At 47.9% G+C, this 18378-nt stretch overlaps 1 protein-coding gene across 11 annotated transcripts in view; it reads right to left on the reverse strand.

Annotated features, from left to right (window-relative positions):
- The window catches only part of CUX2 (cut like homeobox 2), a 325643-nt gene that overhangs the window by 77823 nt on the left and 229442 nt on the right, over window positions 1–18378 (reverse strand). For 10 of the 11 annotated variants that reach the window (XM_082698265.1, XM_082698269.1, XM_082698268.1 and 7 more), the window contains one exon: window positions 18007–18054. The exons of the other annotated variant lie outside the window; for it this stretch is intronic. In XM_082698265.1, the coding sequence (XP_082554391.1) occupies window positions 18007–18042 (36 nt within the window). In that variant the 5' untranslated portion in view covers window positions 18043–18054. The remainder of the gene's footprint in view (window positions 1–18006; window positions 18055–18378) is intronic. 11 annotated transcript variants of the gene reach the window in all.

An 18378-nucleotide genomic window follows, 5' to 3' on the forward strand; every position in this document is an offset into this window, starting at 1 on the left:
GAGAACGCAACTGGGCTGCGACTTCTCAGATTGATAGATTGCATTTCTGTGCTGGGTCCGTTTCATGCTTGGTGACTTTGCAGCAAAGCAATTATCACTGTGGAATGCATAATGGCCTAATTAATAACTAATGTCAGGTTGGCCTCTGAGCCATGATTATACCTTGGCAAGCCAACTTTTTTTTTTGTTTAAACATTCCAGGAGAAAAATATTATTATAATTGACTGGTTAAATTGTCAAAGTGTCCCTACCCCGTGGACACAGGGTGTAGTAGGAAGCACGTAAAGCCTGGAATAAAGAGAGGTGTTCTGCTGCCAACTGGCTGTGAGACCTTGCTCAGCATCTCAGCATCTCTGCGCCTGAGTGTCTGTACCTATAAACAGAGCCACCTTTCTGGAACTGAGAGGGATACCTGTGTATATATATATTTTATAATATATATGTGGGCTATGTACCTCTTATTTATTGCTATATCCCCATGGCATGGCACATAGTAGATGCTTACTAAATAATGGTTAAAGTAAAGGACTCCGGAGCCAGACTGCCTGAGTGCAAATCTTTCTTCTGCTCCCTCTGAGCTGTGTGACCTTGGGCAAGTTACCTAACCTCTCTGTACTTCATTTCTCTCATTTGTAAAATTACGATAATAACATCTACCATAAGGTGGTCATAAGGAATAATGAATTGGTATCTGTAAAGTGCTTAGAATGCTGCCTGGGACAGGGAAACCACCATGGTCATGTTTGCCAATCTCTCTATATGTCAACATTCATGGAATAAATATTCATGTAGCACCCACTGTGTGTCAGGCTCAGTGTGGGACCTGGGAACATAATAGTCTACAATTAGTGCTCCCTCTTTCCTTTGGTTAAGTGGGAGGGACAAGCATTATTTGAATAATTAGAAATATATATATTTATAAACCATGCTAAAGATTGTGAAGGATGCTGTGAGTGTAAGGAACAGGGAAGTGTGATTAAATTGGGGAGATCATAGAGCCCCTCCCGAGAAAGTGACATCTGGACAGCAATCTGGAAGACGCGTAGGTATTAGGTCAGTGGATCTCAGCAACTGTGCTGTCTGCAGGCACTTTGGCTGTCCAGCCGCAGAGGGAGGTCCTTCTGGTATCTAGTGGGTCCAGGCCAGGGATGCTAGTCCGCATCCCATAATGCACTGAATGGCCCTCACAACACAGAATTACCTGGTCCAAAATGCCCAATGTGCCAAGGTCAAGAATCCCTGCATGAAGTGGACAAAATTGGTGGAGTGAGAGCATCAAGTAGAGGGAAGAGCAGGTGCAAAGTCTCTGGGGTGGGGAGGGCAAGTGTTCAAGAACGTGCATAAAGGATGCAAAGAGGGAAGGGGAACGGGGTGAGAGATAAGGCGGAGGCTGGGGGACCGAGCGCCTCATTGGTCAGAGGTCTGGATTTCATTCCGGGCTCCAGTGGAAGTTACTGGAGGGTTACAAGCAGAGAGGCATACCATGTGTTGTCTGCCTTCTTAAGAGCTCACGTGGGCTGCTGGCAGAGAGCACTGGATAAATTAATTTGGAAAACAATGGGGCTGGATTATGTGATAGCAAATTTTCAGAAGAGGCAGAGATGTCAAAACATCATCCCTGCCCATTAAAAGAACCTCTTCCAGAGGGGATGGCAGAAAGGCCCAGGGGGCACAGGTGAAGATAGGGACCTGGAGGACTAGGACAGCACAGTCAAGGTCACATTTGGGTGGAGCCTTGAAGGACAAGCAGGGATTTGCTGGGAGCTTATGGAGGAAAAGCATTCTGGGGAAGGGAACAGAATGTGCAAAGGCTCAGAAACCCTGCACAACAGTTCTCTGTCCAGGATAACTCAGAGTCAAGCTATCTGCAGATGGGGATGAATACAGTGACCTTCCTTTGTTTTGTATGCTGGAAGAGTTTTTGCTGCTTTTAGAAGGCAATGTGTTTTTTGGCAATTATTTGGTATTTATCTTTGTAATTATTATAGAAAAGAAAATTAAAGCAGAGAGATTTAAAAAAATCTTTTTATGACTCAAAGATCCTCCACAAGTGACAGATCAGAATTTGAACCCAGGTCTCACACACAAAAAATAAAATGTTCTGGGCTTTTCTCTTGAATCAGTGTGAATCAGGCTGTAGCCACTAGTCCTTTGGGTTCTTTGAGACTCTCTCTTCCGTCTCAGGGCATGAGGTTAAGAGCTGGGCCTGGCACTCCTTGGGGCCCAGAGTAGGGCCCATAGTAGACTTATTTACCTCCCAGGCAGAGCTGACCTCCAAAACAGAAGCTCCTGGGCTCTTCACCCAGTCTCCTAGTTGTTTGACCTTCATGCCTCAGTTTGCTCATCTCTATGACAGGCACAATAACAACCCCTATCCCAGAGGGTTGCAGTGATTCTGTTAAAGATCAATACTTTTAGAGGTTCTGGAAGAATGCCTGGCATATACAGAGCACTCAGGAGGGTTTGGCTGCTACTTTGTTTGCTGATGTTGTTATTAGTAATAGTATCCTGCAGAGTGTCTGAGGAACCCACTGGTTCAGCACCTGCCCTTTCTTAACCTAGTTTTGGTCTGACTCAATAGGAAAAATGATGGTGCGAACAAGGACCATTTCATGAGCATCTACTATGTGCTAGGCATAATCTTACAGATTCCTTCAATAACAACCCTATTAGGGAGGGATAATATTATCCTTGTTTTCCAGATGAAGAAGCTAAGGCTCAGGGAGGGCAGATGACTTGCTCAAGGTCACACAGCTGGTGAGAGGCAGAGCCAGGTTGAGTCCAGGAGTCCCTGGCTGGGTGTTCAAACCAACTGGGATTGTTTTCCCAAAACCAGCTCTGCCTCTGGCTCTTCTGCTATGCTGTCATGTCCTGTTGTCCTTTGGGGCCTGAGACCCAGGCCCTAGATCTCCATCTGCCACATTAAGTCTGGGCCCCACCTCCAAGCTCTTTCATACCAGCCTTGTCTTTGCCACTCTTCTGCCCCTGCCTCAGGACAGGACACCACTATTGCTGTAGGTCTCAACTGCTCCAGATTTTGCTTCTTGAGTCAACCCCCTCCATGCCACACACCTCCAGAGGGATCTTTCTAGAAAAGGCTTCTGGTGCTGCTGTCTTCATACACCAAAAGGAACTCTGCAACCCCTTCTCTGGCCAGGAGGTGAAGTGTGGACTAAGCCCAGCACTCAGGGCCCCTCTGTTGTACTCGAATGTCTTCTCTAGCCTTGTCTTCTTCCCTGATGCCCATGGATCATAGCTCCAGAGAGGTTCAGTGGCACCGTCGCTAAATGACCATCTCATTTCATCCTCATGGCAAACCTCTACGGCGGGCACCAATTTACCGATGAGGAAACTAGAGTTTGGAACGAGAGGAAGTGACTTGCTTGAGATCACCTCTCTAGTGATCCAGCTGGGGCTCAAACCCATGTCTGCTGACACCAAGGCCTGTGCTCTTCACTGCCACACCTCATTCTCCTCTCCGTGCTCCATCCTATCTGTCTTCCTCACCTGAGTGCAACTTCCCCTCCTCCAGGAAGTCTTCCCTATTGCCTGCCTACAAAGCCATCACTTTCTCCATGGCACACATAGGACGTTTTCCTCCTACTTCCTTTCCTAGTGCACTGTGAATGTGGGCTCCTCAGGAGTGGCTTGGCCTTCTTGTTGGACAGAACTCATTTCTTGCCTTTGCCAGTCCAGTGCAGAGCAGGACACACAGTAGGGGCTTTATAACACCTGCCAAATTATTGAACTCATTCCTTGCTCTTGCTTTTCTGCCCCCCACCCCCAGATTCGGAAGACCCTTGAATTCCATTTCCTAATCATCTGTCCCAAATGCATTGATCCTGCTGTGGACAAAACTCTGTGTTCTGGGCCCCATCCTGTTCCCCAGCAGCTAAGGAGGGGGGTACTTTCTCAAGTAGGGAGTTCGTAGGGTAGCAGACAGGGTTACACGCTCATATAACCCTGAGTTTTTCTCCCCTTCTTGGGCATACCATGTTAGACTATTGTTTCAGCCTCCCTTGAAATTGGACATGGCTTTGTAATTGAGATTTGGACAAAGGAATGTGGGCAAAAATGATGTGGCCACTTCCAGGTCTGGACCTTGAGAACCGCCCAAGAGATCCACCATGTTTTCCTTTTCCCCCCTGTATCAACCAAATGAAGGGGACTCTGGAACACAGTGGAGGACAGAGCTGGAAGATAGGACATGCCTGGGTCCCTGAATGACTACGATGAGTCACCTTCCCCCTATCAACCAGCACTAGATCGTGATGTGAGAAATAAACTCCAGTCGTGTTTGATGTTTCCATAGGAATGAGCCTACTAGGACTCATGCTGACACACATGGGTTCAAACCCCAGCTCTTCTCGATGGCTAGATGATCTTGAAGTCTCAACCTCTCTGAGACTGTTTCTTCCTTATAAAGAAAAGCAATAATCTCTACTTTAGAATTTCCTAGACTATTCCACAACATCCCAGATATCAGACAACCAGCATGAAATGTGGTACCCAGAAGAAATGGAAATACCCTCCTGCCCCTTGGCCCCACCTCTGTGTCTCAGGGCAGGGTCTCAGCTTGGTTCTAGGACATAGGATTTGGCTAATCTTAATCTTTGTTGGTCCCCACTAGTATTTGGTTTTATTTATTTTAATTGTTATTATTTTGTGCTTGTGCTGGGAATAATTTTATTATAGGGCAGGAGTTTATAAACCTCAGGGAGAAAATAAATATGAGATCTTTGTCTGCGGCAGTGTGGGCTCTAGGGCCAGGAGGGAAGAGAGTGGAGAGACTTTAGGAAATGGCCTTTGAGGGTGGAGAGGCAATGAGTACCACCATGCCAAGGTGAGCCTGATTTAAGGTGATGCTGTGCTTGGCAGGGTGGATCTGGGGGTGGACAGATGCCAGGGCACAGGTGAGGGCCTGGGGACTCAGGATACCTCTCCTGCCTTTTAGCCCTGAAGGTTTCACTTCCCTCCCACCTCAGGGCATTTGCATATATTGTTCTTTTTACCCAGAATGCCATTCTTCCCTTCCTGGGGTTTTAGCCACACTCTAATGTTCCTACTCTTGCTTTAATTCACAGGTCATTTCCTCCTGGAAGCCCTCCCTGACAACTCAGAAGGCTCTCATAGCCCCATGGAGCTCCCCATCACAGCCCCTGCTGCAGATGTTAATTATGCTATATTTACTTGCTTTGTGAGTGTCTGAATTATGACTGTCATCTCCCAGAAGGTCACCTCTGGGAGGGAATGGACTTTGTCTTATTTGAGCCTGTGCCTAGAACAGTGCCTGGCATACAGAAGCATTCTGCAAATATTTGCTGAGTAAACAAATGAATGAATAAGTCGATTCAATCTCTTCTACTCCCTATACACCTAAAAGCAGGGGTCAGCAAACTTCTCCAGTAAAGGGTCAGATAATAAATATCTTTGGTTTTGCAGGCCACAAAGGTTTTGTTGCAGCTCCTGAATTCTGCTCTTGTGATATGAAAGCAGCTATAGATGACACATAAATGAATGAGCAGGGATGTGTCCCTATAAAACTTTATTTATACAAGCAGTCTTTGGCCCAAGGGCCATCGTTTGCTGACCTCTGTCCTAAAGCCTGCCCTGTTCTTACTTAGTACAGGGATTACTTAGGGTCCTGTGCTGGGGGCTGCCCTGTAGCAGCGTGCAAAAGCCAAGTGTTAAATTTTCAGGAATTTTGCAAGCTGGTTGTTAAACACAGCCATTATTAAAAATTAAATCAAATGAACCTATAATTATAATAAATAATTTATATTAAAAATAACGATACCACAAATGGATGAATCTTGAGGACATTATGCTGAATGAAATTAGCCAGCCACATAAAGACAACAACTGTGTGATTCCACTTATACGAATTACTTAGAGTCGTCAAAGTGAGATCTAGAAACGAGTGTTGGTTGCCAGCCATGGGGAATGGGGAATTTTTGTTTAATGGGTACAAAGTTTTAGTTTGGGAAGATGAAAAGAGTTCTGGAAATGGATGTGACTACAGTTGCACACAGTGTGAATGTATTTAACGTCACTGAACTGTACTTTTAAAAGCAGTAATATGGTCAATTATAAGTTATGTGCATTTTGCCACAAAAATTTGGGAAAAAAAGGAAATACATATTCAGTACTCATTACTTCGTAATTATTTGACTGTATTTCACTTGTCTCTGTGCTTTGAGGCTACTCACATCTATTACGTCTGCATGGTGAGTGGTGCAGCTCTTCCCAACTCCGTGCTGAGAGGATTTACACCACGGAAAGTGGCAGATGACACAAGTCACTCACCCCGTGCCATTGTTCAGCATTGACAAGCATGCCCTGGTTATTTTCCCTGACAGCCTCCTCCGATAGATGGTGAGCCTCTAAGGCAGAGTTCCTCAAACATTAGAATCACAAGCAGAAGCTTTAAAAACTCTGATTTTCCTAGCAGCAATGTCACAATAGCCAAACTGTGGAAAGAGCCCTGTTATCCTTCAACAAACGGGATAAAGAAGATGTGGTCCATATATACAATGGAACATTACTCAGCCATCAGAAAGGACGAATACCCACCATTTGCATCAACATGGATTGAATTGGAAGAGATTACGCTGAGTGAAATAAGTCAAGCAGGCAAAGATAACTAACATATGGGTTCACTTACTTGTGGAACATAAGGAATAGCAGGGAGGACATTAAGAGAAGGAAGGGGAAAATGAAGGGGTGGGAATCACAGGGCGAGATGAACCATGACAGACTGTGACTCCGAGAAACCGACTGAGGGTCTTAGAGGGGAGGGGTGGGGGATGGGCTGGCCCGGTGATGGGTATTAAGGAGGGCACGTATTGCACGGAGCATTGTGTGTTATATGTAAACAGTGAATCACGGACCCTATATCAACACTGATGATGTACTATATGGTGACTAACATAACATGATAAAAAAAAATCCTGATGCCCAAGACTCATACCAGACCAAGAATGCCAGCTACTCTGGGATGACTCCCAGATCTTGTTTTTTTTTTTTTTTTAAAGCTGTCAGGAGATTCCTTTGGGCAGCCAGGGTTGAAAGCCAGTGGGCTGGTCTAAGGCTGAGCATCTCAAACTCCAGCGTGCCTATGAATCACTCCAGAGGACTTGATTCAAGGGTAGATTCTGAGTCAGGAGATCTGGGGAAGGTGGGAGGCTGAGACTGCCTTTTCACTGAACTCCCAGGGGATGTGGATGCTGCTGGCCCACGGACCACACTTTGAGTGGCAAAGCCTTAGAAGGAAAGATGCTGCTGGTCAGTCAGAGGGAAAGGTTTCCTTTCTGCCTGGTGACCACGTGGCAATCTGTCTGTCTCTCTCCCACCACCCCTCTAGTAAACACAGTGAATGGAGTTACAAGAACCATTTTACAGAGCAGAAGACTGAGGCTGGTGAAGTGATATGCCCAAGACCACAGAGCCAATGAGCACTGGTGGGACTTGGATTTGGTTTTTTTGGAGACCCCAAGTCCAGTGCCCTTGCCTTCATCAACTGCCTGATTGAGGCCACTCTGGGTATGGGGATTAGATGGACTCGAAGCTGCATCCAGGCCTCTCCTTTCCTTGGCTGTGTGACCCTAAGTGGGTTTCTTAACCTCTCTGGGTCTCATTCCTGATGCTCAGGGCACAGGGAGGGGCAGACTGTGATACTGGATGCTTGAGGGCTTCTTGCAGGGCTCGCCTCATGGAGGACACCCACATCCAGGAAGGTTCCTTCTCCAGTACCTAAATCTGGGGATGACACTTTAGGGGCTCCACCTTGGCAACAACCCTAGGGGGTCATGCTTCTCTGCTAGATCAAAGGGAAGGCAGGATTGGGGCCATTCTGGGTGCAATTGTATTTGCCTTGGCAGCTCATCTGTCATTAGTTAATACACTGCTGGAGGATTTCAGATTCAGAATATTGTCATAGCCATGGTCAGCGCTTAGCCTCTGACACAGCTCTGTTTTCTTTGCACCAGTCATTGCTTTAAGCCTTTTATCTATAACCTCCTCTGAGCCTCATGCTTACCTTATAAGGTATGTATGAGTCCCATTTACAGATGAAGAAATCAAGGCACATGGAGAGAAAAATAACTTGCTCCAGGTTATTTGCCATGCAAGTAGCATGGCAGGGATTTGAACCCAGGCGTCCGGCTCCAGAGCTGCTCCTAACTGCTGCACATACTGCCTTTCAAATAATTTATGTGCAAGATGTAAATGCGCCATGTCCCCCAAAGTACTCTGAGTGCCCCAGGGCCAGAGGTCCTGTCTCTCTTGTTCCCTGCCCCACAGTAGGGGCCCTCAATAGGGTCTGCACACAGTGGAGGCTCAAGAAATAGTTTTGGAACGAGGGAATGAGTGGTCTGGTTTAATCTCTCCCATCCCACATCCTGGCCACGTGAAACTCAATCATAGCCATGACTGGCAGTGGTACTGAGGGGCGTGTGTCCATCTGTCTCTCCCACTAGGCTCTGAGTGCCATGAAGATAGGAATAGGATCTGGGGTGCTCATTGCCATATCCCTAGAGCCTGGCACTCACTCTGGTAAACAGTAGGGGCCAAATAAATGTCTGCTGGAGAGTGAAGTTCTCAATGGAACTGAACAGGGAAGCAAGGGTGTGCATATGTGTTCCGGGGTGCTGGATGGAGAGCAGCGATATCAAATAATCATGATTCTACGGTCCCGCCTCTGGGAGGTTCACACCACATCGAGTTCTTTATCTGCATGGATCCCTGGGAGGATCCCTATTTTATATTTATTACTACCCCTATTTTGTAGCCAGGGAAACTGAGGTTCACTGAAAACCCTGCCAAAGGACAGAGATTTGAACCTAGGTCTATGCATCTCTCAGCTTACATCCAAGGGCGCCCGATGATTAAGTAATTGGTGTTCACCCTCTCACTGTCAGTACTTGGCACAGTTCCTGGCACATAGCAAGTGCTCAACTATCTCTTGAACATGAGTGAATACTAATGCTCACCACCTCATGTTGGGACACGTAGTAGGTGCCTGGCACATAGTAGGTGCTCAACAAACATCTACTGGATGGACGCATGAGTGACCGTGAGAATGGCCACACGTCCCATGATGGCATTGTGAGCCTTCTGTTGCGGCAGCTTCTGCTTTGCTCCCTGCCATTCCCCAACCCCGGGCAGATCTGAGTGCGAAGAGACACTGGCTGACAGTGCCACAAGATGGATGCGTGCCCGGCGGCCTCATCTCCCCACCGACTGGCCCCGCATGGCCTTCCATAATGCAGTCCATTAAAAGGCTTGTAAATTTTCATACACGAAAGCCTACCATGGCGTCAGCATAGACTAATTGTTGTTAAATGTGCGGGAATGTTACCGCCACGCCGCTGGAGCGATCACTCTTCCCAGCCCAGCCCAGACGCCAACCCATTCCTCTGCAGGCGGAAAGCTTACAACGTTTGCACAAGGCCAAAAAGCAATTCGTGTCAAAAAGATCAATAATATAAAAATAAAGCATGAGAATTCTAGTTAAAGGGAATGTCATATAAATATGTGGTTCACGTCCATGATTCCAAGATTAAAAAAAATCAATCAATATCGTTCTTTAGATGATGTTATTTCTAATGAGAAATACCCGGAACAACTGCAAATAACTGCTTAACTGGGGGGAAAAAAGCATTAATAATTTACTTTATAAGGCATATGATACCGAGTGAAAGAGGATCGCTGCTGGTTCTTAATTTGGTTGTAATGCAGCGTGACAGGTTCAATGACGCTTTGGCGGGTTCTTAATATTAAATTCAGAAAGATGTTTAGTTCATTCTGAGTTTTACCCCAAGCTGGGCAGGGTAAAGCCAAAGGGGCAAGACTCGTTATGGGAGCCAAGCAGGACTGCACCATCAAGGTTATTAAGTCATCAAAGAGGAGATGGTAGGGAATGTGTGTGCATGTATGCGAGCCAGGGGGCAGTGAGAGGGATAAAGTCCTCACGGCATCTTGTACGTGACACCCTGTTTACTGAGCAATTATTATATGCTACACTCTGGGCTGGGTGTGCAGACCTGGGTTTGAATCCCAGCTTCCGTTATGGGTCAGGCTTCCCTAGTGGATTCTAGCTGAAAAAGCTCAGCGAGGTCACATCTGAAAGGCATGCATCTGGCTGAGCAATGAGGTCCTCCCCGGTCCTAACCACCTGCAAGTGTCCAATTTTAGCCCTCAATCTAGAATTTATATCTTCAGTGCTTCCTGCAGCCCCAGACCTCTGTTCAGCCCTTCAAGCTGAGGTTTGCCTCTCCCATCCTCTGCCCTGCTGGTGAAGAGCTGAGTGAGCTCAGGCCAGCAACCCACGTCTCACCTGGAAGAGAGGCCGATACCAGCAGCGCCTCTCTCACCTGCTGCCGACAGGTAGGGATGCATGAGACACTTTGCTAAGGGCTCAGTAAATCTGCTGGCTGCTGAGCCTCAGTGACCTCATGTGAGGAATGGGTGAGACCAGAAGCCTACTCATGAGGCTTGTGGGAAGAATAAACGTGATGACACAAGTCTCAGCTCACCCAGGTGGAACGCCGACTTATGTTCAAGAAGCGCGCACTACGTGCTGGGCTTTATTCCTGGGGCTTTTCAAGTATCGGCTCAACCCTCACATCAGTCCCATTAGGGTGGTGAAGAGGGGGTCAGGTAGAGGGTACAAGGGGCACAGCCGCCTTCTCTCAGTCATCTCTGAAAGGCCAAGCACACCCTACCTCATGCCACGTGATTAGCAGTTGGGAAGGATCCTATTGAAATCCTATTAGGACTGATGTGAGGGTTATTTCCATGAAAAGCAAGAAAACTGAGGTCCAGAGAGACCGAGTGACTTGCCCAGGGACACACAGCCAGGAAGCAGACAGCTAGGAAGTAAGTTATTGCCAACCTGGCTCCAGAGTCCACGCATGCCCCCAGTGCTTGTCTTTCTCAGTGGGTTCCGGTTAGCGAGGCCATTTCTTCCTGATCTTGCTGGTCAGGACTACATGCATCTAATGTTAGTTGTGGCCCTAATAAACCTCACTTACAAACGATGGTCATGCCAGTGCTCGGAGCCTCTTGACAAAGGGTAGTTTGGGGAGCAAGGGAATTAGGACAGCAAAGATAGCTGGAAGAGCAAACAATGTAAAAAGGCCAAAAAAGGGGGGGCCCTGTAATTAAATTTCAGCTCAAAGGGAAGGGCAGGAGTCTGGCAGGTACATGAAGAACAAGAGGAGAGCATAGGGACCAAGTTACAACATGGCTTGTAGGGCCGGCTGGCGGACTGTGGCCCCGGGCAGGCAGAGACATGTCTGTCTTAGGTGAGCTGAGCCGTGAGGAACCCCTCCATGCCCTCTCAGGCAGCTTGGCTGCAGGAACACGGATTGACCTCCTTGGAATCTTGTCCTGGGTTAGGACCTCCTTCCCTGCCCCTGAGTGCCTGGGAGGGAAAAAAGATACTCAGTGTTTGGGGCCGGAACAGGTGGTGTTCCTTCAAGCCAACAATGATTTCAGGTTTTGGGCACTGGATGGAGGTGGTGAAGAGGGGGTCAGGTAGAGGGTACAAGGGGCACAGCCGCCTTCTCTCAGTCATCTCTGAAAGGCCAAGCACACCCTACCTCATGCCACGTGATTAGCAGTTGGGAAGGATCCTATTGAAACCTGAGTCTGACCTGGTCTGCTCTAAAGTCTCCTATGGCTCCCAACTAATTCTAAGTCAGAGCCAAAGCCCTGGAAGCAGCCCCAAGGCCTGAATGATCCGGCACCTGGAAATGTCCTGCTGGGTAAGTGTAAGGGCTGTGCTGTGAAAGGTGGCGGGGGTGGGGAGCTGGTTAGGGAGGGCTTCCTTACTCCCGGAGGATCTGACACTTGAAAGGAGTGAATCAGGCAAAGAGAACAGCAAATACAAACACTCTGAGGTAGGAACGAGTCAGGCTGTCTGCTTGCTGAGGGGAGAGGCAGGCAGGGGCCGGTCAGTGGTGGGACCCAATGACCTGGGGTTTCTGCCCTAAGGACTTTCATCATCCTACATCACCCTCCTGGGCCTGAATCCATGCTCCCTTGCTTCCCTCCTGCCGCGGGTGCAGACCGAGGCACTGGATGGGTGCTGGCTACCTCCTCTGTGAGCCCTTGGTTTCCTTAAACGTAAAAGGGGATAATCACAGAACCTCTCCCTGACAGACATATTATGGAAAACACATGACATAACCATTAGAAAGTGTGCAGCATATAGTCGATGTGCAAGGAAAGTCACGTGGAGAGACTTCTCTAACAAATGCAAGGTTCTCCTTTAGTGCCAAGGCTGGCTGCTTACTAAATGATAACAGTGGACAATGAGGCTTTAGAGTCACCCAGATCAGGAGGGGACACCATGGGCATCGTGGCCCAGGTCTGATCAACCACAAGATCCTGGCAAGCTGATGTGGGCAAAAGGTGGCATTTCTAGCTGTGTGCCCACCTCAAAATGAGAGGGACTCAGGGGAGACAGTGTTGGCACCTTTGGCCTTGGTGAGGCCTGCAGGGAAGATTCTGGAAAGCTTCGAACTACAGCAGGTCATAATATCTTGTATCTCTGACCATTGTGGCTCCCCTGATCCCATGTGAATCGGGGGGACAAGCGTCCCCATCCCACTTCAGAGATGACATAGTAGAGGATATCTGACCGGACTACAGGTAAACATATTTACTTGCTCCTTGATTGACTAAATTGTCCACTCACCCAACAAACATCCACAGAGGCAGAGCCGTCAAGCTGGAGGTCACAGTGCTCTATTTTGCCACCTACATGAGCTGCAGGGGAGGCAGGGAGACTCCATCTTTTGCTTTCTTGCAAATCTCTATTTCAACACCACCTCTCTGCTCCTCCATACACAAACCTTCCACTGGGTCTGCTCTAGACTCCTTTGGCCATTGGGGTTTGTCTCAGAGTTGTCCCTCAATCCCATCAGAAGAAATACAAAGGAGAAGAGACAGAATCTTCCAAACTGTTGACCCTCCCCACCTCAGTGTCTGCAGGGCAACATGAGGCACTTTGTTCTGGGAGCAACCGGCCCTCTCCCTCTGGAACTGGAGGGGCGGGGGGCGGGGAGGCTGTGCTCTCCAGAGATGGACGCCAAAGAACTTGGTGCTGGGGGAAATGTTTTGAGAAGGCTGAAATCTGCTAAAAGGCTGAGGGAGGAGAGGAGAAGGTGGAAGAGAGAGGGGAGAGGAGAGAAGCAGAAGACAGCTGAGCATCAGGGGAAAGAGGGGAAAGAATTTGGCGCTCTGCGAATCCTGGCTATTCTGGTGATCTACTGCTGTGTAACCAGCCGCCCCAAAATGGAGTGGCCCAGAGCAATTACTTCTTATTATCTCTCATGCTTTTATGGGTTGATGGGGCTCAGCTGGGCAGTTCTCTTGTCATCTCTCAGGCAGTCACAGCCAGGTGGCTGCTACAGCTGTATTGCCTGATGGCTCCACTGAGCTGGATGGACACCATGGCTCCTTGACTGGTGCTGGGGCCTTGGTGCTCCCTGCTTTTCTCCTGCATATGGAGTCTCATCCCCCAGGGCCTACATACAGGTGGGGCTGGAAGACGCAAGAGACAGCACTACCAGTCTGCTGAAGGCCTCCACCTGCTGCTGGCAGAGGGTCACCTCCATCAGGCCCAGATTCAAAGAATGGAAACCAAGCTCCATCTCTTGTGGGGGAATGTCGGACAGAATGCAGTTATGCAGGGCCTGGGAGGTAGTGTGTGAGGTTCAGCAAAGAAGCAGAAGCTCTGGGAAGAAATCAAGAGGCCTCTCATGAGCTCTTGACATGACTGGGCATTATTTCTATCACAGGTACTCAATGAACCCCTAATGACATTCCTTAAGGGCAGCGATGGTGTCTCACCATCTCTGGACCTTCCACAGCTTTCGTTTACAGCCTGGCACATAGTAAATGTTCCAGGAGTATCTGTTATGTGGACCTGTGAGGCGCCCAGTAGAAAGGCGGCCCTTCTGGAACTGACACAAATACTTGCCCACTTGCCCTCCCCCACATCAAGAAGCATCTAGTTGACTGCCAGGTCATGACCTTCACTGTGTCCAGCACCTAGAACACCACCTGGTATGCAATAGGGATTACATGAAGGTTTGTTGAGTGAATAAGTGATTGCAAGGATTCAACAGATGATGAGTATGTCTCTTATAAGTGGTAGCTCGGTCTCATCTCTACGCTCTGAGAGGGTGGTCATGCTGCACAAACTCCTTGGGTCCTGAGAGAACAGAGAGAGCATATCTTGGCTCCGTGCCACCAAACACACCCCCCCATGATGAGAACCAATGACTTGCCAGCCACCTGACAGAGGATCTCACTGAACTCACGCAATCCTAGGAGCTGTCATGAGGAATCAGTGGCTCAGAGACGTGAAGGCACCTGCCAACGTCACGTGTTTGTCAGTGTTTGATTGGGACTTAGACCCTAGGGGGTCAGAGGAGGCAGCAGCCCCCGTGGGTCCCAAATGGCAGTGTTTCCATCAGGCCCTGGTTAATGTGTCTGCTCTGACTCCGCCAAAGGGTTTTCTATCTCACAGGCCACATCCCCTTCCTGGTGGAAGAAGAAGGAAGCAGAGAGAAAAAAAAAACCCTTGCAGTGGTCCTGCTGTCTTCCTGGCTGGGCCAGCACACACACTCCTTAGAAAAGTTTCACCTCTGGTTTAGCATAACAAAACTTTTAATTTAGATGTTTTCATCTCGCTCTCCAAGTAAAAATAAGTTTAAAATAATGACTGTAATAAATGAAGGTAATTAATTGTAGTTTGTTCCTTTACTGTCTAGTCAGCTTAATTTTACCTTTTCAACTAATAATGAGAAAATAATTTTTGTGCTCGGAGGGTTAATGATATGTAACTGCGAGAGCTGCTAATTGCATGTTGCAATCCATCCATCAACAACCCCATCTGTGCGACTTGATTATGTTTGCTAAATTATTGCTTTGAATTATCTTTCATAAAGCAACTTTTGTAATTAGCGGGGCTTTCGTCTTGCTCTTTTCTCTGCGCGCAAGGATATTCAAACTTTGGCCATTTCAAGCTGTCTCCATTAAGCCACCTTCTCTGGCTGTCTTTGTTTCCCTGAACAGGGGGAATCAAGACTGTCCTTTAAGCAATCAAGGCGGAGAGAAAAACCTTCCTTGATTCACAGCAGGGCAAATTCACTTCCTCTCCGCACCCCTCCCACCAGTGTGAGTGCGTGACACACACACGCACATGCACACACATACACACGAGAAAGAAAAAAAAGGCCACACACATACGGAAAGAAGAGATAAAGAGGATGCCCAGATTCTTTATACGCCACGGCCGGTGAAGTGAAATTAAGGAATGAACTTGAACGTGTTATATTTCAACAAGAGGCTCACACTGGGGAAGAAGGAATGACGGGTACGATATTCAGCCCTGGCGTTTTATGGGCTACTTTATGTGACTTGAGACGGTGTTTGCCTCAGGGAATATTCCTGGGAGGTGATTAATGCCCACTTGGGAATCCTCAGCTCTGAGCCTGGAGCCTGGTGGATCGCGAGAGGGAAGTGGCATAAAGGATGAACCCTCATTAAAAAAATTAAAATGAAAATCAAATTTGGATTATAAACGGCTTGTGCGTGAGCAGTTTGTTCTGGACGAAGAAGATGCTTTTTATTAACACCTTTCTTTGGCGCCGTTTCTCCCCTGAGGCACGGGGAGGGACCTGGCGGCTGCGACGGATTAGTCAATAGATCATCAGGAAAGCAGGGGTTTCAGGAATAAAACTCCAGACAAATGTAGTCTTTTTGGTACATTAAAGGGACGATGGAAAGCCCTCTTAAGAAAATTAACGAAGTTATTTGGAGATCCTCAGCTATTAAAACAGTGAATTCAACATGCTACATAGATTTGGAAATGAGAATTCAGCTTCGTCTTCCCTTTCGGACCCACTAAAACTTGCTCTCTCTCAGTGAGTTACTGAATACCAGCTGTGTGCCAGACACGGTGTCAACTGCCTCTACCCTTAGTTCTTTGAATCCTTACTGCTAACTTCATTGGTGAGAGGAGAAAAGCTGAAGCTCAGAGAGGTTAAGGAACTTCTCCCCAGCCACACAGCTAGGGAAGCAGCAGGACTGAGATTCAGGCTGGGCCTGTCTCAGTCTGATTTGCACGTGCTTTCTGCCACGTGGCACTGGGGTAATCTCTGGATCATTATCCAAACGTTAACACTGAACTCTTTCTCCTATTGAAAAGGTGATGTAAGTCACGGCTGTTTCCTTCAGGGATAGCAAGCCCCCTCTTTTGGAGAAAAGCCTTGAACACATACTCAGAAAGAGGTAGAATCCAGTCCAAGACTAGCAGAGGCACTGGAGGTGATGGATAACAGGAATAATAAAATAACCAGGACCACTAAAATAAACCAATGTTCTAAGCACTTTGTTCTTCCTCAGTCATGACCCTATGAAGGAGATAGAATGATTACCCAGTTTTACAGATAAGAAGACAAAGTAACAGAGAGGCTAAGGAACTTGTCCAAGGTCAAACAGTGAGGAACCGGCAGAGGCAGGGTTCATCCCAGGTTGGCTCCGAAGTCTGCTCTTTACTGCCCGGCAGCTCTCTGTGTGCCAGGCATTACATTATTTCTCAGTCCTTATACAACACAAAAAAGATCAGGAGTGTCTTTATTCCCATGAACAGATAGGGAAACTGAGGCTTTAAGTGGCTAAGAGAAGCTCTGTCCATACCAGCCGAAGCAAGGGCACAGCTGAGAAAGTGACGCTCAGTGCCTATCTCTGGGCTGCCCTGAGGGATCAGCTGCCTGAGAGGGCTTGTGTACTGAGAGCCCCTCATGGGACCAGGGCCTGGCAGATGGGAACCTCTTTTTTAAAAACACAAAGCCATGACAACAAATTCCCAACAATATTGGTCTTTCTGGTATGTTCCCCCAGCTCCCGCCCCAGCCCGCCGCCGTCCTCTTTCAGATCAGGCACCTCACAACCAAATGAATCAATCCTGGATGGCCCTATAAATAAATAAGCACATCAGTCAACTGAGTAATAAAATGAAGGGATGAAAAATATGGAAATCAGCGACATTTGTGTAAATCTAGTTATTGTTTACTTTAATATTGCCTTATGCGCTTACGCGGTTCCAAAGAGACAGATTTAAAGTAATGTGGTGCTTGGCGGACGACAGACTTAAACTGCATCTCCACCGGAGAGCTCGGAGAAGGGCCAATCCTTCCCAGGTCCTGCCTGAATCCAGGGAGACTGAGAAGAGCCCCCCTGAAGATGGAACATTTGACAAATGGCTTCCCCTTGCACTACCCTGCCTCAGTGTGACTCCATTCTCTTCCCCGCCTGCCTCCCTTGTCAGCAGGACAAGCGGACATGTTCAGAATCCTGGTCGCAAAGCCAAGCCAAGAGGAGGGGGGGAGGTTCAGCCGCATGACAGAGGTCTAGGAAGGCCAGAGAAATAACCGGCTGAAGACAGCCCAGCTACTGCCGAAGGAAATAGGGACTGATGCGTTGTCAGGAGAGAACGTCAGTAGGGTTGGTTTTATACTCAGATGGTGGGTCAGTAGAGAGGATTTCAGGGTGGGCTGGCGACTACTTGGACTTCTCTGCAAGACCACTTTAGAGAATCAAAGCCAAGCAGAATGCCAGGGGACAGCAAAAGTCACCGATTTCAAACCTCTTGATTTTAAAAAATGGGAAACCAAGCCTGGAAGGTGAGGTGGTTTGTTCAAGGTCACAGAAACTGTATATAGCAGAGCTGCTGTAAGGCTGGACAAAGTCTAGGGAGAGGGAGATTTCTTGGGACCAGACACAGAATCCCATCCAATAGAACAGAGAACCCGTTCTCATCATGTCACCACTGGCTGATCTGGAAAGAATGGGGTGGAGTCTGCAGTGGGGATGGGCAGGTTTCTCCTAAGCTTCCAGAGGCTGCTGGCTTCCTCTGGCAATTCCAGGGGGGACAGGAAAGGGAAGCAGGGAATGTTTCTGTGGCATGCCATGGGCCTTGGGTCTTACCTCAGCTTGGAAGCTTTTTAATACAGGAGCCACCATCTCTCTGATTTCCTGAAAAAGAGATCAGCGAAGAGTTCACCACAGTGCCAGGTGGGATACCCCCTTGGCCCCTGCTTGCAATGCACTGTTGTCCCCCAGGCCAGCATTGCCCAAAGGTATCCCGTGGGACGTGTGCTCCATGGGATTTCCTCAGGGGTTCTCATATTTCCTCATATATACACCTACACACAGACACACGCACGTGTACACACACATAGGGTGCCAAGCCAAATCAGCCTAGGAAATAAAGTCCAACATCAAGTTTCTTCCCTGCAGGACTTTTTGGAGCCTTTAGTATAATGCACATTGGGAACTTCCAGAAGAGGAGGGGAAAGA

The sequence above is a fragment of the Mustela nivalis genome, assembly GCF_964662115.1.
Source record: "Mustela nivalis genome assembly, chromosome: 14".
In the NCBI taxonomy this organism is placed as follows: domain Eukaryota; kingdom Metazoa; phylum Chordata; class Mammalia; order Carnivora; family Mustelidae; genus Mustela; species Mustela nivalis.